At 49.9% G+C, this 20166-nt stretch overlaps 1 protein-coding gene across 3 annotated transcripts in view; it reads left to right on the plus strand.

Moving 5' to 3' along the window:
- The window catches only part of SCN5A (sodium voltage-gated channel alpha subunit 5), a 94959-nt gene that overhangs the window by 56026 nt on the left and 18767 nt on the right, over positions 1 to 20166 (plus strand). For all 3 annotated transcript variants that reach the window (XM_088798259.1, XM_074312597.2, XM_088798258.1), the window contains 6 exons: positions 3475 to 3648; positions 4927 to 5283; positions 9195 to 9635; positions 11038 to 11205; positions 13711 to 13831; positions 14790 to 14944. In XM_088798259.1, the coding sequence (XP_088654385.1) occupies positions 3475 to 3648; positions 4927 to 5283; positions 9195 to 9635; positions 11038 to 11205; positions 13711 to 13831; positions 14790 to 14944 (1416 nt within the window). The remainder of the gene's footprint in view (positions 1 to 3474; positions 3649 to 4926; positions 5284 to 9194; positions 9636 to 11037; positions 11206 to 13710; positions 13832 to 14789; positions 14945 to 20166) is intronic.

Genomic DNA, 20166 nt, shown 5'->3' on the forward strand with positions numbered 1-20166 from the left:
AATGTCCGTTGACTATGCAATTCCATTTCCAGGTATTCATCCTAAGAAAAAATTGGGCAAATTGTTTTAAAACATGTATGTAAAAGGATCTGTATTATGACAGTGTTTTTAACAGGGACAAAACAATGCCCATCACAGGGAAACGGTTAAACTGTTTACGGCACATCTGCACATCTACACACAACCGTTAAAAAAGACAGGAAGAAAAAGAAAATGATGCTGTGTGTAGGTCACGTTCAGTTGGCATGGAAGGATGTTCACAAAGTACTGTGCTTTAAAAGCAAGTTTACAACGTAGACAGTATGATCCCATTAAAAACTTACGCCAAGGTTCCCCAAAAGTCCACCCACTTCCTGGGAAGCCACCATTCGCACCCTGGTTCAGTGGACCTGCCAGGAGTCAGGGAAGCGGGTCCCCAGGCTCACAGCCTCTGTCTGCCGGGTCCCTGTGATCCTGTAAGTCAGGCAGAGTTGTTTGTATCTGAAGGCAGCCCCTGCCTGGGTCTGGAGCTCTTGGCCACTCTCCACAACCTAATAAATGCTGTCGATGATAACAATAATTGCCCTCTCATAGGAGCATCCACTTTACATCCATTAGCTCTAACTCTGAGAAACCTCCTATGGAGTTATTAATATCCCCATTTGACATATGAGAACACTCAAGGCTCGGAGAAATGAAGAAACTGGCCCAGGCTCACACAGTGACAGACCCTGCTTTGGAACCCGGGTCTGACTGCCATTCTCTGCACATCTGGAACCATCCAGCTTTGATCACGTGGCCTTAGAAAGCCTGGGGTGATCTTTTAGAAGGAGAAGTTCTGGTGGCAAAAGCCACGTACTTCTAAAGCACTGGTTCTCAAGCTTAGCTGCACGTTAGAATCACCTAGGAAGTTTCTTTAAGTCTCAATACCTGGGCTACACTCCAGTCCAACTTAATTCAAATTGCTGCAGGTAGGACCCAGGCATCAGTATTTTTAAAGCTCCCTAGGTGATTCCAAAGTGCACCAAGTTTGAGAAGCAAAATAGCACTTTTCAAACTTCAAATTGCCTGGAAATCTAGTCAAAATGCAGATTCTTCTTCCTCAGGCCTGGGGTCTTTGGGTTCCTGCATTTCTAAAGAGCTCCCAGGAGATGCTGTTGGTTCTTTTGCTTCTCACCTCCCCAAAGGCATTCCCCAAGAGCCTCTGCCATCTCCTTCTGTCTTTTTCTCCTGACTTCCAGCGCCAGTTAATATCTGCTACTTTGCTGCCAAAATAGCTGTGAACCTGGGCAAAGTGAGGCAGGAGATCTTTCCTGAGCTCCTTTCCCCCAAAATGAGTATTAGTACCTGTAAGCCTGTCAAACAGGTCTTAGAAACACACCCCCACTCGCCCACTCAGGCAGGTGCTGGGGGAGACCAGAGGGCTGGGGGGAAAGGAAGGGGAGCCCAGGCCCCACCCTAGGGCCTTTTGGGGAAGCCCAGGGCAGCTGGGCAAGAGCTCCAGCTGGGTAGGGAAAGCCTCCTGAAAGATAGGGAAGTGGAGCTGGGCACTGCAGGACACTGGGCGCTGCAGGACACTGGGCGCTGAAGGTCACAGGCCCAACCGTTTCTCTGTCTGTTGAGAAAGTGGGCTGGCAGCGTTCTAGGTGTAGTAAGACAGAAAAGGTTCCCCTGCTGTGGAGCTTCCCATCTAGCCCAGAGGAGACTCAACAAATACACAACTACATATAGTATGTCAGATGGGGGTATGTGAGGGAAAGACAAATAAACAAGGAAGAGGGATAAGGAATGTGGTGGGAGGGGCCACTGTTTTATGTGTCAGGAAGCATCATCCATTAGGTGGCTTTTAAGCAGAGACCTGCAGGGAGTGAGTCCTGTGGATGGAGGACGGGGGCGATCCAGGGGAAGGGAGCAGCAAGTGCAAAGGCCCTGAGGAAGGACCAGCAAGGAGGCAGGCATGGCTGGAAAAGTAGTAGGGGATTGGGACAAAGGGATGGAAAAGTTATGGGTGCGTAACCTGGAAACAGGCCTGGGTGCTGGGGGAAGGGACAGAACCGTAGGGTTCCTCTCCACATGTTGGGGCAGCCCAGGAATTTGAATTGCGGTTGGAGGCTATTGGGGGGCCCTCCGTCTCCCAAGATGCCAGCCAGGGGAGGAACAGTTCCCTCTGGGTACAAGCACAAAAGAGACCATTAAAGTCATGAGGGCTGGGCTGGTGGGTGGTGCCCTGTGTGACAGTGCAGAGGTGCCCCCCACCTGCCATCCTAGTGTTCCCTCCGCCAGGAACAACACAGTCCCCTGCCCCCCACCATGAGGGCTCATCTGAGCACAGAGGGAAAGGGCTGGTACTGGGTGACTGACAGATGCCTCTCCTGTCTTTTCAGCACAAAGCCCCCTAGGGTGGGTGCTAATGGCAGGGTTACCCCCCTCCTGATTGATACCCTCAGCTATGCCCCTGTTCTCACCTTCACCTCCTCCATAGCTACTACTACAGGCCTGACACTCTCCCCAGGGGTAGCCGGGCACTTTGACGTCAGAACTCACCTACAGAAGACCTCAGTGCCTCCCCACTGCCCTCAGGATAACCCCCTAACCCCAAAAAGGCCCTGGCTTCCCGCCAGCCACTCCTTCACAGGATATCCCTTCCTCCTAGAACCGTGCTTCCTTCCATTAGAGCAGTTGGCACACCTCGGGCAGTTGGTTGTGGTCCCAGCTGCCTGGCCCACCACACAATGGGCTTCTTGACCATGGGGCTCTGCTGGCAAAGGCTGGGCAGCTCAGGACTCATGAGTCAACCAGGTGAATCCCAGCCTCTGCCTACCTCAGGAACATTTCCAGGAGGGAGAGATAGTTGCTCTAAGTCTTGAAAGATACCACAGTGTTCATCTCCTGGTTCTCAAACGTACTAGCTACATGACCCCAGAGAACTTACTTGACCTCTCAGTGCCTCAGCTTCCTCACCTGAGATGATACTTTCCTTGTCAGGTTGTTGGACAGATTAAAAGAAACAGCACGTGCAAAGCGTTCGAGCCCAGCTCATAGCACAGAGTCAAGCCCTCAAGAAGCAGTGGCTGGTTATTATTACAGTGAGAAGAGTTCAGAGTGCGGACGCGGAGGGAGCGGGCATAGCATGGACGAAGGTCCTGACCCATGAGAGCCAGGAGTGTTTGTAGGAATGCATGTACTGGGCACGTGTGGAGCAAGGGTGCGTCCTGGGGCAACACAGGCTGGAGGGCGACTGGGCTGGGTCATGTCACCGCCCACCTTAGCCTGCCCTGCTGTCGGGTGCCTCTGAGACTGTAGTCTCTGCAGAACCTGCCGTGGCCTGGCTGTTTCTGAGGGCCAGGTGGGTGGGTCATGCTTGGTGAACAACAGAGAGGGCCGGAGGTACCCCTAAGGGGCTGAGGAGCAAGAGTCAGGACAGAATGCCCCTGACGGCCAGAGGGTCTTTCCCGTGCAGACGTTGGGGACCGCTGATTCCCGCCCCGTCCGCAGGTCTTCACAGGGATCTTCACAGCAGAGATGACCTTCAAGATCATTGCGCTCGATCCCTACTACTACTTCCAGCAGGGCTGGAACATCTTCGACAGCATCATCGTCATCCTTAGCCTCATGGAGCTGGGCCTGTCACGCATGGGAAACCTGTCGGTGCTGCGTTCCTTCCGCCTGGTACCAGCGGGGCCCTCTGCAGGGGGCGGGGTGGGGGCCTGGGGCACTCAGTCACCCCAACTCTGATCCGTCATGCCTTCACCCAACAGCTATTTGCTAGGTAGCCCTGGGTGCAAGGCCCAGTGTTGTGATGTGGGGGGCACCAAGGTGGGCAAGACAGAGGAGAGATCCCTCCAGAGGAGCAATCAGGGTGGCCATCCTGATGATTTGCAAAGCCCTTCATGGTTCACCATGACCTCTTTAGTTCTCACAGGAGCCCAGGAGTGGGGCTGGCATTACTACATCCCCTTTTCACAGATGAGGAGACTAAGACTCAGAGAGGTGAAACCATTTCCCAAAGCCACATGGCAAGTAGCGGCTGGAGCTAGTTCTGCTGACAGCTCTTCTGGGGCACTGCCTGCTGGTTTCAGAATCAGCATTTTGGAAACTTTACACACAAACCGCCTGGGAATCTTGTTAAACTGTAGATGACGGTTCAGCGGTCTCAGGTGACGCCAGAGCTCCTGATCTGTGGACCATGGTTTAACCTCAAAATGCCAGAGAGGTCCAGACATGGGGCTAAGGGTAGGTCAGGGAAAGCTGCCTGAGGAGGTCCGAGCACTATTGGTGGCTTCACTGGGGGCTAGGAAGGCAGGATGATGGGGACAGTAGAGAAAGGCCAGGCTGTGGGTTCTAATCATGACTCCATTGCCATGAGCCAAGGGACCTAGACAAGTGACTCCATCTTTAAGGGTTGGCTTCTTCTTCTGTCAAAGGAGATAATAATAGCACCAACCTCTGGTGGTTATTGGGGGTTCTGAATGAGCTGATTCATGCTCAGCACAAGGCCTGGCACAGCAGGTGTTCAGTGAATGCAAAGCACTGGCTCCCTGTCTCTGTGGTAACTAAGAGGAGAGAAAAATGGAGGCAATCGGGTAGCACAGAGATGGTTTGAGTTGACCTGAAAGGGTATCTGATGAAGAAGCGTCTGGCAGAGGAAGGACATTCCATGTTGGGGGAATCTACTGGGAAGTTCCCGGAAGTGACACCGAGGGGAGTAGGAGAGGGGTGTGGGCACCAAGAGAAGGACTGGGCGGGGGAGATAAGGCTGGAGCTATTGATTTGACTCCCAGAGCAGAGCCCGCTGCAGCCGCCTTCAGGCTGTGGAAAGAGACAGTAGTGTGCACTCTTGGAGAAACAGGGTACAGCAGGTGTCAGTGACCTCCAAGTGCTCCCTGGGTTTTCAGGCAGGAGCCAGGGAGATTAGGGTGCCCCTCACAAGGACCCTTACCTCCCCAGCTACGTGTCTTCAAGCTGGCCAAATCATGGCCCACCCTGAACACTCTCATCAAGATCATCGGGAACTCAGTGGGGGCGCTGGGGAACCTGACGCTGGTGCTGGCCATCATCGTGTTCATCTTCGCCGTGGTGGGCATGCAGCTTTTTGGCAAGAACTACTCAGAGTTGAGGCACCGCATCAGTGACTCAGGCCTGCTGCCCCGCTGGCACATGATGGACTTCTTCCATGCCTTTCTCATCATCTTCCGCATCCTCTGTGGCGAGTGGATCGAGACCATGTGGGACTGCATGGAGGTGTCTGGGCAGTCACTGTGCCTGCTGGTCTTCTTGCTCGTGATGGTCATTGGCAACCTGGTGGTAAGTTGGCCAATGGCCTCACACACACGCATTCACCTACCCGTCCATTCATTCACCAACTACCCATCCACCCACTCATGCATCTGTCCATTCACTTACCCTTCCTCCCACTCATTCACTCAGCCATGTATCTACCAAACCATCCATCCATCCACACATCAATCTGTCATCTATTCATCTGTTTACCCATCCATCGGCTCACTTACCCATCCTTCCATCTATCTACTCATCCATTCATTAATTTACTCACCAATGTACCCACTTACCCGTCCATCTATGTACTTTTCATCCATCTATCTATTCACTTACCTATTATTCTTCTGTTTTTCTACTCATCCATACATCTTCCTATCCAGCCATCCATCTACTCACAATCACCCACCCAGCAACTCATCCATTCATCTGTCCACCTCTTTGTCAATCTGGCTACTCAGTTACCAGTCCCCATATCCATTTATCTACTTACTCACCCATCCATCCATCCATCAAACCCCATCTACTCATTCACTTACGATCCATCCATTCACTCATCACCTATCCGTTTATCTGTCTACAAGCCACCCATCCATCATCCCGTTCATTCATACACAAACATACACACACTCCTATTCATCCATCACTTACCCATTCATTTATCTACCCATTCATTCGCTTGCCCACCCATCCATCCCTCCAGTCATCCATCACCCATCTTTCCATTCACTCATCTGTTTCTCCACTCATTCATCCACCCCACATCCGTCTATCAACCTACTCATCCATTCACTCATTCACCAGTCCCATCCATCTACTCATTTATCTACCTATTTACTCAGTCACTCATTTACCTATTCATCCAGTTACATCATTCTTCATTTTTTCATTCATTCATTCACCCACTTATTTGCATATTTATTCATTATTTACTCGTTTTGTAGTCATTATTTACTCATCTACCTAGTATGTTATTAGTCATTCACTGTCAATGATTTACCACATGGTTTTTCAATTCAGCTTAACAAACTTTGCTGCACCCCTATTGCATGCAAAATATTGTGCGAGAGGCTGTTGGGCATACAGAGGTGAATGTGACCCTCACGTTGCTCATCAACTTGAGAGAATGGGGAAGTGGGGGATTCAAACAGGCATGAAATAACTCTCAAGCTGATCAAAATGATCAGAGCCATTAAGATGGGTGTTGATCCTCTCCACCTGTGGAAATCAGGGACAACTTCCTGGAGGAGGCTTTGGAGCTCACCTGATAGACAGGTGGTGCTAAAGAGGGAAGGAGCAGGATGAGCAGAGCACAGGTACAAGCTGGTGATGGTCCAGGTGAGGCGGGGCCTGTGGGAGCCTAGTATGTCACCCTGGGTAGCTGTGGTAGGAGTTCCTGCTGTCATGAGGCGTCCAGGCCTTTGCTCTCATGGCATCTGTCTGTCAAGGGCAAGTGCATCTTGCCTTGTGTCTTTTACAATGTGGGGAATTCCAGAGCTGAGAGAGATCAAAATCTAAATGCCAAAGAAGGGGCCTTTGGAAGAGGGAAGGTTGAGGCAAGTCAGTGTTTCAGAAAGAAGTCAGTGTGCACTGTGGACATGGAGCCACCTTCCTGGATACACACCTGTTTTACACATGCTCAGATATCACACCTGCATGGTCTGGCTCCCGAGGGTGTGAGCAGCACGTCATTTCATATCAGGATTTTAGGTGGTATGAATACTGTGGGCTGCCGATTCCAGAGCCCTTCCCGAGACTCACCTGCTTTCTGCTCCCACATGTCTTAACCAGGGCAGGGCAGACCCAGACCGAGATGGGGTCAGCATCCCTGAGGCCCCACAGGTGGAGCCGAGAGAGGAAGCTGGGCCTCCATGCACAGGGCTAAGGGAACCCATCTCTGGCTGGCCGCACAGCCCCCTTTCCATCCCCTCAAACTGGCCACCCATCAGGATGGAGCCTCACTCAGCCCCTGGCCCAGCCCCAGGGCCACCAGACTCTGTGTGTGCTAAAGCGGGTGCAGGTACGCAGAGCTCTCAGCCCACAGCCAGGCTGAGCTGCCCTCACACACACAACCCTGCGATTTCCAAGCGGATCTGTCTGGGGATGAGAAGATTAGAGGCTGCTGGGGGAGGGAAGCTAACGGCCCACGCAGCCCCCTTCCTGGCCGCCTCAGGAATTGGGCTGCTGCCTGGCGTGGGTGGAAGCAATTGCCATTAAAATGGGAAGCGATGATCAGGCAGGGGCTGGGGCGCAGCAGCGTGATTGACAGGGAAAGCACAGGAAGAAGCCAAACTTCTGAAACCGGCAACAAGGGAGGTCCTAGTGTCCTGTGTGGGTGGACAAGGCGCCCAGCACTCCCGCTGCCCTGCCCCCAGCCTGGGCCCCAGACGCCTGGAGATCAGGGAAGGTGGGGCCAGGTGTGAGTGAGGGCTGTGGGAGAGATTGAGGGGGGCAACCAAGCACAGAGGCGGGGGCCAGGCCAGAGGTCTGAGTAGACAGCAGCTCCAGATCACATCCTCATGAATGTATGTTACTTTTTAAAGCAAAGGCAAGTGTCTGAAGCCTGGCACACCAACCTTACCCACTGCTTTCATCAGAATTCTCATTCCCTGCCTCTGACAGTGTCTGAGGGGCTTGTGAGAGCAGGGGGTCAGAGTGGGTTTCCAGTGAGAACTGTGCCCCGTGTTCACATACCACTGAACTCCCTTCTGGGGGTGGCTGGGAGGAGGAAACACCAAGCCCAAAGTGGGGAGGGGAAGTCGTGTCTGTAGCCTGTCGGCCTGGCGATACTCGTGCACCAGTCTAACCCACATGAAGGAAGAAGCCCACCACCGTCTTCATTTACCCTCCATGAGACTGGGAAATGGGTCCATACTCAGCCCCTTGTCACTCAGCCTAAGTTCTCTTTTGTAACAAAAGCTAAAACTTCAGGTTTTCAGGATGGTTTAACAATAAGCAGCAGTCCAGGTCATCCAAAGACAGAGGGTTATGCAAACCCCTCCTTAGGGGTCTTAAGTCCCTAACCCCTAAGAAATGAAGTAAAGTACTGTGCTCTCTGGCACCTCTGAAACCTCAGCCCCTCCCCGGATGCCCTGAAGCAAATGGGCCTTGGAGTCAGGGCTGGCCCCTGGCACCAACCCCAGGTCCCTTCACCCCACCCCCGTTGTCCAGTCCCACACATAGCACCCATCCAGGTATCCCTCACCATGTAGACACAGCCATGGCTGAGTAGCCTGACCCCGCAGTCAGTCCCAGATGCTTGAGGACGGCCACCTGGGTTCTTTTCCTGCCATCTGCCACTGCCCCTTCCTATGCTCAGTCCCCCCGTCCCTCACCTATAAAATGGAGTCAGCCGTGAGGACACAGATAGAATATGCTCCACAGCAGGAGCCCCAGATTTTCAAGCTGGCTTCACTGGAGAGCTCAGAGGCACATCTCTACCCCTCGTTCACCAAGATACAGAGGCCTCTCCCCAGGAAAGCCCGGCAGCTCTGAGTTGCTTCTGAGTGGGATTCTGTCTTGTCCTTGGTGACCCCAGATTAGTCCCTGCTTCCCAGGAGCAGCCCTGTGCTTACTTTTTCTGTCCCCCATTTCTCCCAAGGCAGCCAGGCACCATCTGCAGGCTTTGACATTGGTCAGACACACACTGAACCTGGACCAAGACAAAGAGACCTGTGTCTGTACGCCCTCAACTCAGACTATCTGAGCCCTTGGGAGGAAGGATTAGAATTTGTCTTTTTATAGCCAAATTCTCTATATTCAAGAGAATGGGTGGAGGCTTGGGGGGGTTAGGGTCAGAGCTCAGGGTTCGCGCCTAGAGCTGTTTGCCTTTGGCCGTCCTTAAGGGCCCTGTGCCTCAGTTTCCGCATCGTGGACCTGAGGCTGAGCGCCCATGGCATGGCCCCTGCCTTGTTGAGCCTGATCTGTTGTCTCCACAGGTCCTGAACCTCTTCCTGGCTTTGCTGCTAAGCTCCTTCAGTGCAGACAACCTCACAGCCCCTGACGAGGACGGGGAGATGAACAACCTCCAGTTGGCCCTGGCCCGTATCCAGCGGGGCCTGCGCTTTCTCAAGCGGACCACCTGGGACTTCTGCTGTGGGCTCTTGCAGCGGCGGCCTCAGAAGCCTGCGGCCCTTGTCCCCCATGGCCAACTGCCTGGCTGCATTGCCACCTCCAGCTCCCTACCACCCCCAGAGACAGAGAAGGTGCCTCTGGCCCGCAAGGAGACACGGTTTGAGGAAGACAAACAGCCAGGCCAGGACATCCCTGGGCATCCGGAGCCCGTGTGTGTGCCCATTGCCGTGGCTGAGTCAGACACGGATGACCAAGAGGAGGACGAGGAGAATAGCCTGGGCACAGAAGAAGAGTCTAGCAAGCAGGTGAGCCCTCACCCCAGCCCCTTTCTCCCATGTGTGTGCAGCATCTACTTAGATAGCGCCCAGGACTCTGCTGTCCCGGGCACCCAGCCTTGCTCAGAGAAGCTGCCCCTGCCAGACTGCCACAGCAGGCCTGGGACAGAGCTAGCAAACAGGCCATCCCCCAACAGCCAGCCTCGTAGGGGATCAAACCTTTCTTCAACCCAGCCCAGTAGGGGATCTTGAGAGGGGCTGCTATCCATCATTTATCCCCTGGCTGGGCAGCTATTTGTACAGAAAGGGAAACTGAGGCGCAGCAACAGTGAGAGACTTGCTAGGAGTTCCTCGTGCATCTAGGGCAGAGCCAGGACCCCTAGTCCCCACTCTGACCGTTGTTCCCCACCAGGACTACCAACGTAGAACGTCTTAGTGAGGGACCAGTGCAATCTCCTGACCTCTGACTGCCCCTTCCCCTCCTCCCAGGCCCAGGGCTAATTCTGAGATTTAAAAATAAGCATCCCGAAGATGGCAGGTGTCAGAGACAGCACTATCTTATCTCCCAACCTGTTATTTTTAACACTTAGGACCAGAGTCTGGGCAAAAGAGACACCCCACACACACCGCTCCTTCAGTTTTCCTTTGGCCTGAGCCAGGCTCAAATGGCTTCTCCTTAGTTCTTTAGGTCAAACAATGAGGACCGGCTCTGGGTTTACTTGGACCCATCCTGGCCGCTTCCTCTGGGCCTGCACTGGGTGGGTCTGGCTGTGAAAAGCAGCAGCTCCCCATCCATGGAATTTGATCTGAGGCTCCAGGCTTGGTTCCACGGCCTCCTGCCTTCCTATGGTCCCAGAGGCCAGCTTCAGCTCTTTTAGTCAGGCTGTGGGACAGTGACAATGTCAGCTGGGGGAGGGGAGTGTTGGTATTGCCAGGACCGTGGCTTCCAGTTATCTCCAGGATGCTCCCAGCACAGGAGTGGAATTCCAAACTGCCCCTCCTTTCCCCTCTCATTTCCTTCTCTTGAGCCTGTTGGCTCTGGCTCCGTGGGGCATGTGTGTGTGTGTGTGTGTGTGTGTACACACATGCACAAGCAAGCTGGGGGTGTCATGGGAACTTACAGAAAAAGTCAACATGTTCTTCTGAAGTGGAGTTGCCACATTTGGGAGCTGGGCATGGCGGCCCACCTGCACCCTTCCAAGGAATGGGAAGAGGGGGAGATTTATGTCAGGCTGGCCAAGGGTTTTAGCTATCGGCCCTGTGCCTGGACCGTAGGCAACTTCACCCACTCAGAGCTACTGAGGAAGGGTCTTCAGTGAGATAAGCCTGAAGGCAGGGGGCAATGCCCCAGTTGTATGGTCAGGGCCCGAGACAGAGCCACGACCCTGGAAGCGCTCTGGCCAGGGAGCTCATGGGCTGGGGGTCTCTTCAGCAGGAACCCCAGCCTGCATCCAGTGTCCCAGAGGCCCACCCAGAGCCCAGGGCCTGGAGCCAGGATTCAGAGACCGCCTCCTCCGAGTCCGAGGCAGAGGCCAGTGCGGCCCAGGCAGACTGGCGGCAGCAGCGGAAAGTGGAGCCCCAGGCCCCAGGGTGCAGTGAGGTAACACACACCTTTGTCCCTGAGGCCAGCGGGGCAGTGCCGCTTGGGCGGGAGCCAGACTCTGAGCGGTCCCGGCACACGCCTTCATTGGCTGCTAGGATCCATGGCCGCTGTCACAGGCAGTGTGGGAGACCCGTCTGCAGAGGCGAGCATAAGCAGCCCTGCCCTGACAGGGGAGGGATGGGATGGCATGGAGCCCAGAGCCATGGGGAAATTCTGGAAGCAGCCAACCCTGGACCGTGATGCAGGACTAACACAAAATCTGTGTGTTCACCCCTCCCCACTCAGTCCCTGTGCTTTGGTCCTATTTGGCCAGTGTTTGTCCTGTGAATGGCGCCATCCCAGGGGACTTCGGGGAGCTCTGAGAACAAGGTCTTTGTACATTGGCCGCCGGTTGCTTCTCACCTGAACTAAAGCAGGGGCCACAAATGGAAGGCCTACTACAGGCTTTTGTTCTGGCCACAAAAGCATTTTAATTTGAATTAGCTACCAACATTTAAAACCTGGGAGCTTTCATGTAAATTATCTGCATTTCTGGTTTCTCTTTTAAAAAATTGGAAGACCGTTCCTGCTGGAGACATTGGTCACTGCCTCCTTAACTGGAGCTCTCTGGTTTGCCTCAGAGATCACCTGCCTGACTTCATTCCATTACCTGCCTGACCCCCATAAGCATTTGAGTTTGCAACCCCTGAGCTAACGGATTGTGGCACTGCTAACTGCATGCCCCTCCCCACACACACGTGCGCACACACACACTCACGCCAAGCCTTGTGGAAGGTAGAGGTCATGTGTTCAGAGACCGTGCTTGGGGGGCATTGTCCTGCAGCCTGGCCTCAGCCCTCAGTCCAGCAGTTGTAACTTGCTGCAGGGGAACATTTCTCCTTTGCCTTGCCTCTTTCTTGGGATGGGCCTATGGGAGACTTTGTGATTATGGCCAGTTTTGGGAGCACAAGGTCCTGATTGTGACTTGTCTCCCCATGGAGGGTCTGATACTCAAAGGCATGTGGGAACAGCTCCACTGTCTGAAAAGTAGTGTAAAGACCTTCTCCAGCTGTGCCTTTTCTAGCTCAGTGCCTCACAGTGAAGCTGGGAGGAGAAGGGAGTGACCTCAAAGCCACTGGGGACCACAAAAGCAGAGCCTCATCCCTTGGGCCGTGGCTCCACACCGCACCAAGGAGCATGCTCCCCTTTCCCGCCGGGACTCAGCGCTTATCCATCGCAAACCTCAAAGTTAAAGAGGACTTTAAGATACCAGCAGAGTGAGTCATGGAAGAGAAAAGAAGGCTGCTGAGGAGCAGAGGCACACAAGCCCTCCGACCAGTGTGTCTCCCAGTGGAGCCTCAACCTAAGCAACAAGGCAGGCCAGCTGCGCTGGGGGACTTAGGGATTTAGATGTGATCTGAAGCAAATGAAGGCATCCCCTCCTTCACAGAAGCCCAGCCCTGCCACACTTGTCTTTAGAGTGGGTTCCTAGAGGCAGAGCCTGAGACAGGCTTCCAGTACAAAGGATTTATTGAGGGAGCGCTTTCAGGAGAGACCCACAAGGAAGTAAGAGAAGCAGGACGAGGCAAAGGAAGCAGCTCTGAAAGGCATGGTAGTGGATTCTAGCCTTAGCATGGTCCCCTCTATATCAGTCACTGGGTGTCAGCCCTTCCTGGCTTCGATCATAACCCAGAAGCCATTTCCAGAAATGGCAGCTCCTTGGCTAAAGACAGTTTTTGCAGAAAGGGTCAGGTAAGCAGCCAGTGTTCACAGCAGCTGGGGATGGGTGCACGGGCCTAACAGAGGGGAACTGGGCAGAGTACCAGCAGTGGCCACTACAGCACCCCTGTACACTCGTGCCTGCCCGTGATACACACAGACACCTACAGGGCACACCACGTGCACACACCTCTCTACAATCAGGTGACAAGAGGTCAAGGCAGCAGAGCCCTGCCTAGGCAGGCAGGGATGGTTCCAGCACCTTCTCACTCTTATTCCAGGTCCAGCACCCATACAAAGCGGGCAAGAAACGTGGGCTGGGTTGCTGGCCTGTTCTATGCATGTCTGACCTTGTGCCTTTGTGTGCCCGGGATCCTGGTTCTGCTTCTGTTCTGGCTGTGGCAGCCTGTTTCCTCTGCGTGTGCCAAGCTAGCCCCATGTGTCCGTGTCCCAGAGTGTGTCTGTGTTGCCACCCCATGTCTGTTTTGTTTCCCGCTGGACGCAGTGTTTTCCCAGATGCCTTCACATCCCATGCACCCCTGCCCTAGACCCCAGCAGATCAGAACCACAGACCCAGACGCCCTGAGGTGCAGTCTCGGCTCAGCCCTGACTGGCCCTAGGGGACCTCCGGGGCAGGTTTCCATCCACCCCAGGTTCAGATTCCCCAGGCGTGCCAAGGAGGGTAGTCTGGGCACCTCCCCTCAGGGAGCCCCAGGCTCGCCCAGACTCTGGGCTAGAGGCTGGAGGCTACTACATGGCCCACGCCATGCCTTTGCCCGCCCTACCCCACACTCCTGCCTGCAGACCCACGAGGACAGTTACTCTGAGGGGAGCACTGCAGACATGACCAACACCGCTGACCTTCTGGAGCAGATCCCTGACCTCGGCGAGGACATCAAGGATCCAGAGGATTGCTTCACCGAAGGTACTGCCCTGGGTGGCCCTTTGCCCCAGCTTCAGCCCTGCCTGGAAGGGCAGGAAGACCAGCAGCTCCTTGGGACACAGGGCCATGTTGCACCCCATCCTGCCCCGGATTCCTGCCCTCCCTCCCCCATTCCTTGTGACCCTGGGGGCTCCCCCATCATGACATGAGTCATGGCAAGTCGGCCGCTGGTGTGCTGCGCTGGGCAGCTGTAGGTCAGCCGCACCAAGGATGGTGCCACTGCGTTTGTGGGGTGGTAACATGCACGATCTTCTGCCCCACAGCAACAGGGACTGGGTCTAATTCACACCTTCCCCTCAGGTGCTGGTACAGTGCCTGGCATATAGGCGGCCCTCTGTAAACACTCAAGATGGGTGTGACATGTGGCCATGTTGGTGACTGGCACCTGTAGCTTTTATGAACTGGTAGTATATTTAGAAGGCACCTGTGGATGAAATGAGGGATTGCCCTCCATGTGGCACATCACTTGGGGCTCTCAGTGAGGGCTCCACCCTTCCCAAGGCCCAGAAACTGCAAAAATGGAGAAGGCCCAGGCACAGAGCACCACAGGGAATTCTGGAACATTCCTGCAGGGGGAGGGTTTCCCAGATGAGCAGAGAACAGAATGGAGCCCATCCAAGCCTAGCCTTGCCCCTGCACACACCTGCCAGGCCCTTGATCCACTCTTTGGGAGCCCAATCCATCTGTCCTCTCCACGGAGTGCCTGCTGAGTGTGGGCCCCTGCGGACAGCTCCCCGACACCCACAGCCCCACCTACCATGTTGCGCTGTTCATCACCCCATCGTTTTAATCTCTTTCAGTTAGTCATTCCTTCAACCATCCGACCTTCTGCCATCAGACGTGGGCATTTGCATGGCCTGGGCGGGGTCTGACCCCTCTCCCTTCCCCATAGGCTGTGTCCGGCCCTGGGCGGGGCCTGACCCCTCTCCCTTCCCCATAGGCTGTGTCCGGCGCTGTCCTTGCTGCGCCGTGGACATCACACAGTCCCCAGGGAAGGTCTGGTGGAGGCTGCGCAAGACCTGCTACCGCATCGTGGAGCACAGCTGGTTTGAGAGCTTCATCATCTTCATGATTCTGCTCAGCAGCGGAGCACTGGTACCGTCCTGGGGATGCAGGGCTGGGCAGGGAGGGGTGGAAGAGGGAGTCTCCAGCTGGAAAGCCAGGTCAGAAACTGGGGCAGAGCCTCTGCTGAAAGTGTGCTCCCCCAGGGCCCCGATCAGGAATCAACTCACAAACTCTCAACATCCATAGCACATACAGAGGTCAGAGCGAGAAGGGCTCACAGAGGTCATCTGTGCAGGCCCCCCTTGTTCCGTGAAAGGGAAATGATTTGCCTCAGATCACAGTGCACAGCTGGCATAGGTCGCAGGTCACCAGTCTCCCACACCCTGCTCTGTTGACACGCCCCCTGCTCACAGCCTCAGGCACTCCCGATTCCCGTGCAATTCCCAATGCTGGCTGATACTATGGTGCAGTCTTCAAGGGCTACAGGCCAAGCTCTGCAGTTCACACATGATCACATTTCATCCCACAACTACCCTTTGTAGAAACATTAAGTAACTTGCCCACAGCCCCACCACTCACAAGCAACAGATGCAGCATTTGAACCCAGATTTCAGAGCCCTGTCTTGACCGTCCGTTTGTTCAGTAGGTCTTTTTTAAGCTCTCCTTGAATCTAGTCCCGTGAGCCATGGGGAGCAACAGGAGGAGACCCCTGCCCTGGCATCAGGGGCTCCCAGTCTAGTTGGGGAAGCCAGATTCAGCAGGTTTGAGATAGTCAGAGATCAGCACAAAAGAGAATTGAGCAAGAATAGAGTAGAAGACTCAGGGTGATGGGAGGTCAGGGGGAACTGGAGCAATCAGGACGACTCCCTGGAGGAAGCAGGGGGAACTAGATTGTAGCGCACAGGGAGGTTTGTTGAGGCCAGGAGGAACAGTGAGGCCTTCCACGGATGCCCCATCTGGCTCCCAAGCATCGTGCTCTGATCTCTCAGAGCGCTTCTAGGAGGAGATAGAACAGCCCTGGAGAGGGTTCTGGAAGGTGCTGGTGAGCAGGTAGAGGGGTGATCAAAAAGCCAGATGAAACAAACTTTTCTGGCCCAGGGGGAGCAAGCGCCTGCTATTGTTGAGGTGAGAGCAACTGACAGAGAAGCTTTGGACTCCAGAATGGGAGAGGGCCACGTTGACCCGAGACTGTATAGGAGCTTCCTGTGTATGCTGCCTCCTGTGGGGGCAGGCCGTGGGGAGGCACTGTGGCTGTCCTTTCTAAACCTCTGGGCCTCCCACCCTGCCTCACCCCTGGTACAGAGTGGGCCCAGAGCCATGACTGGCAAGCTGCATGTGCTGTTTTACCATTGGCAGCTGGAGCAAAATTTCTGTAGGCTTCAGAGAAGGATGATTTAACAATATGTTAACAAGTTTTGTTTTTAAACAACCACAAACAAGGGCAGCCAGAGCCATTTAGTCTGGGCTGTGGAGGAAAAGCTCAGCCTGGCATAAGTGAGGAGGAGTTTTGGCAAGCGAATGGTGAATCTAATCAGGGTAGACAGCCAAGCACTGTTAAAAAAAAAAACGCGTCAATGATATATTGAGAAAAAGAAGTCTGAGTGTGTTATTTAAAGTTATAAACTTGTTTAACAGAAAGCAGACTATAGATCCCTTCCAAATTGCCGAAGGAAAAAATTCCTTTAAGAAAATAGAGATCTTACAGCAAAAGATAGGAGTAAAATAAGCAAAAAGAAAGTATTAAATCAGGAAACAGAAAATAATGTGGCAGAGGCAAGATCAAACGTGTGTTTTAATAATAAATTTAACTGGATAAAATTTATCTTTTAAAAGAAAAGGACTCTGAATAGATTTTTTAAAGAAAAACTTCAGTTATGTGCTCTCAACTGACAAACCTAAAACAAAGTGACTCAGAAATATTAAAAGTGAAAGAATGAGATATATCAGGCAAATGCAAACAATGACAACAAAAATTAGAGTGTTTTTGTTAATATTAAACAAGGTTGAGTTCAAGGTAAAAAGCATGAGATAAAACAAAGAGGGTCCAACCTACAATAAAAATGTAACTATTATAAATATATTTGCTTGGGATTGCATAGCACTTATATAAAGCAAAAATCATTGGAAAAACAGTGGCAATAGGGCAATAGTACAGAGAGATTTTACCACACTTTTATTAGTTCTTGACAAATCAAGCAGAAAGACCAAGAGAATGAGAAATCTAAATATATATATACATATATATATATACACATATATATTTAGATAAATTTGATCTAACCTAATAATAACGAAAATAATAGCTAACACTTAAATAGCATTCACTATGTGCCAGACCCTGTTGTAAACATTTTACAAACGTTAGTTCATTTTATTCTCACAATAGCCCTATGAGTTAGGTACTATTAAGCCTGTTTTGCAGGTAGAAAACTGCCAGATAGATAAAAAATAGATTAAAAACAAACCCTTGGAAATGTAAAAGTCATTCTTAAACAAATCTTGGATCAAACAGAAAGTAGTTTGGTGGTAGGTTCATGGGTGTTCATTATACTAATAAGTAAGCAAATAAATAGAGAAACTATATTCATGGACCAAAGATGACAGTGTGCTGTTAATCAAAGATTATGATTCATCACTTTGTAAATTATATAAATGTCTAACCACTATGCGGTACACCTGAAACTAATATAAAATAATATTGAATATCAACTGTAACTGAAAAAAATTTAATTTTCTTAAATGAAAAAAAAATACCAGGGGTGCCAAAAAAAATGTATACAGGTGGACACTTTGGTCAACGTTGCTCAAGCAGTAGTTCGCCATAATCAGAAGTGTCTGGATGCTGTTGGTAACCACTTTGAGCACCTCTTGTAATTGCAGAAATCAAAAATGACTTGTATTCATCTTTTGTTATCGGTATATATTGAGCATTACAATTTTAATAGTTTTTCTTTTCTTAAAATGTGTATGCATTTTTTTGGCGCCCTCTGTATATATTAAGGATCCAAATTCAGTTCGAAGACTGGAGAGCAAAGGGGCAAATATTCCCCAAGGAAAATTATTTAACAAAATACAGCTGCTAGCCACTACGTGAGCATCCATTTTGGATGCAGGGCGAGTCATGCTGCCTTGGCTGGTGTTCACGCCCTCTCGTTTGGACTGAGTACAACAGGTCCAGCACATCTCAGGGATCAGGAGATCCGGGCTTGGCTGGGCCAGCATCAGCTCACTCACAGAGCTAATACCTCAATAGGGATAAATATAATAATCGGTATTTTTATCCCTGATGTGTTTTTGAATTGTCTCTCAGCCAAGCTTGAAAAATAATATATTCTGAGCTATATCAATATAAGTTTTAAATTAGCCTGAGTTATTTAAATTATTCTAATACAGTGAAAAAGCCTGAAATTATTTCTTACCCATGTAATAATCGTTCTCATAAAAAAGCCATTCATGTAAAAATTCATCAGCTGAAAAATTGGTGTAAATCAGTTTCAATTCCAAAGTACAACCAATTCATATTGAAAGTCTTCTTTTAAAAAGGTCAACTTCATGCTGAAGAGGTAAGAAGAAATAATTCACATGGAAATTTTAATTTAATACCTTGAGTATATTTTTTAAGTGGCTCAGTGTCTGCAAAGTGTCAACAGTCACTTGTACTTGAAGAGAACTCATTGTCTTGATATGTCCATTTACATTTTTTTATCTCAAACAGTAAAAGAACACGAACTTCCTTTTCCACTCCTCTGAATTTTTCATTAAAAAGCTCTGAAAAACCTTTAAAAAAAGATTATGATTCAACCAGTTCTTTCCACCTGAAATCTAGAAAAAGAAGAAATGAAAAACAGAGGTAGAGAAAAAAACTGTGATGGGGGAGGGGAACTAGATAAGTAACAATATTGAGAATATTGCATGTGGGATATAGGCAAAGCTGTAATAAAAGTAAAATTCATAGACTTACACATTTTTATTATTAAATAGAAAGAACATAAATTAATTATTTAACTCAAGAAAGTAGAAATATAACAACAAAATAATCTTAAGGAAAGCAAAGGAAGTAATTAATATTAATGAATTAGAAAATAAATAGGAAAACGGATAACATTCCAAAGCAGATTCCTTGAAAAATTAAAAAAAAAAAAGATAGAACACTAGCTAGTCTAATCTCTTACATCTCCAGGGGTGTATTATTTAATATACTCAAGGAAGAAAATAATCCCAGTCCTATTTAAAATATTCTAGTGTATGAAAAAAGATGCAAAGTCTACAAATTCTTTTTATGAAAGCTAAATAAATAATGCTGATTTTTAAAACCTTAAGTATCCTAAAAGGAAAACTATAGACCAGTTTTCATACTCCATACGTATGAATAGACAATTTTTAAAACTTTGGTGAGAATAGAAATAAAATATATTTCCTTAATTTAGTGAAAAATTTACTCTCAGATTAATTTCTATCATCATCATTAGTAGTAAAGCACTTGAAACATGTTCATTAAAGTCAGAAATAAGAAAAAGGAAGATTTAACTACTTTTTGCTGCTATCCATTACTTAATAAAATCTTGAAGTACTAGCCAGTGCAATTAATGAAGAAAACTGAACACAGTATAAAAATTGGAAAATAGAAGAACTGAAGTTAGCATAGTCAAGTATAAAACAAGAGTTAAAAGTAATAGAAATGTATCATTAATTATGATGATTGCCTAGAAAAATTTTTAAACATATTGAAAGCATTGCATGACCAGTTATAAAATATATACACAAAGAATTGTTACTGTTGTTGTTTTATACCAACAGAAACCTTTTAATCACAAGTAACATTTCTTGAATATTCCTTATATGCCAGGCATTGTAAACATAAAGTAACTGGGAATAATTATAACATGAAATGTTTAAGAGGTACATGAAGGAAACTATAAACCTTTGCTAAGGACTGTAAAAGAAGACAAACAGATAGATAAAAATACTTTAAATATCTTGGGCAGGTCTTGGGCAGGAAGACTGTATTGGTCCCTAAAACAGGTAATAAATTCAATGCAGGTCTTGGGCAGGAAGACTGTATTGGTCCCTAAAACAGGTAATAAATTCAATGCAATAGCAATAAATTTTAACAATATCTTTGAGGGAATTTGACAAGACATTGCTAAAGTTTATCTTGAAAATTACTAAAAAGGCCAGGAAAATTCATATAATACCAATTCAGGAAAAGACAGAGAAGTAGAACCACATAGAGAGGTCTGAAATAGACTTAAGTAAGTATACAAACATAGTATATGATAAAGTTGACTTCTAATCTGTGGATTTTTTTAATA

Source organism: Rhinolophus sinicus, chromosome 5 (genome assembly GCF_057876585.1).
Source record: "Rhinolophus sinicus isolate RSI-liver-muscle chromosome 5, RSI-T2T, whole genome shotgun sequence".
NCBI lineage: Eukaryota > Metazoa > Chordata > Mammalia > Chiroptera > Rhinolophidae > Rhinolophus > Rhinolophus sinicus.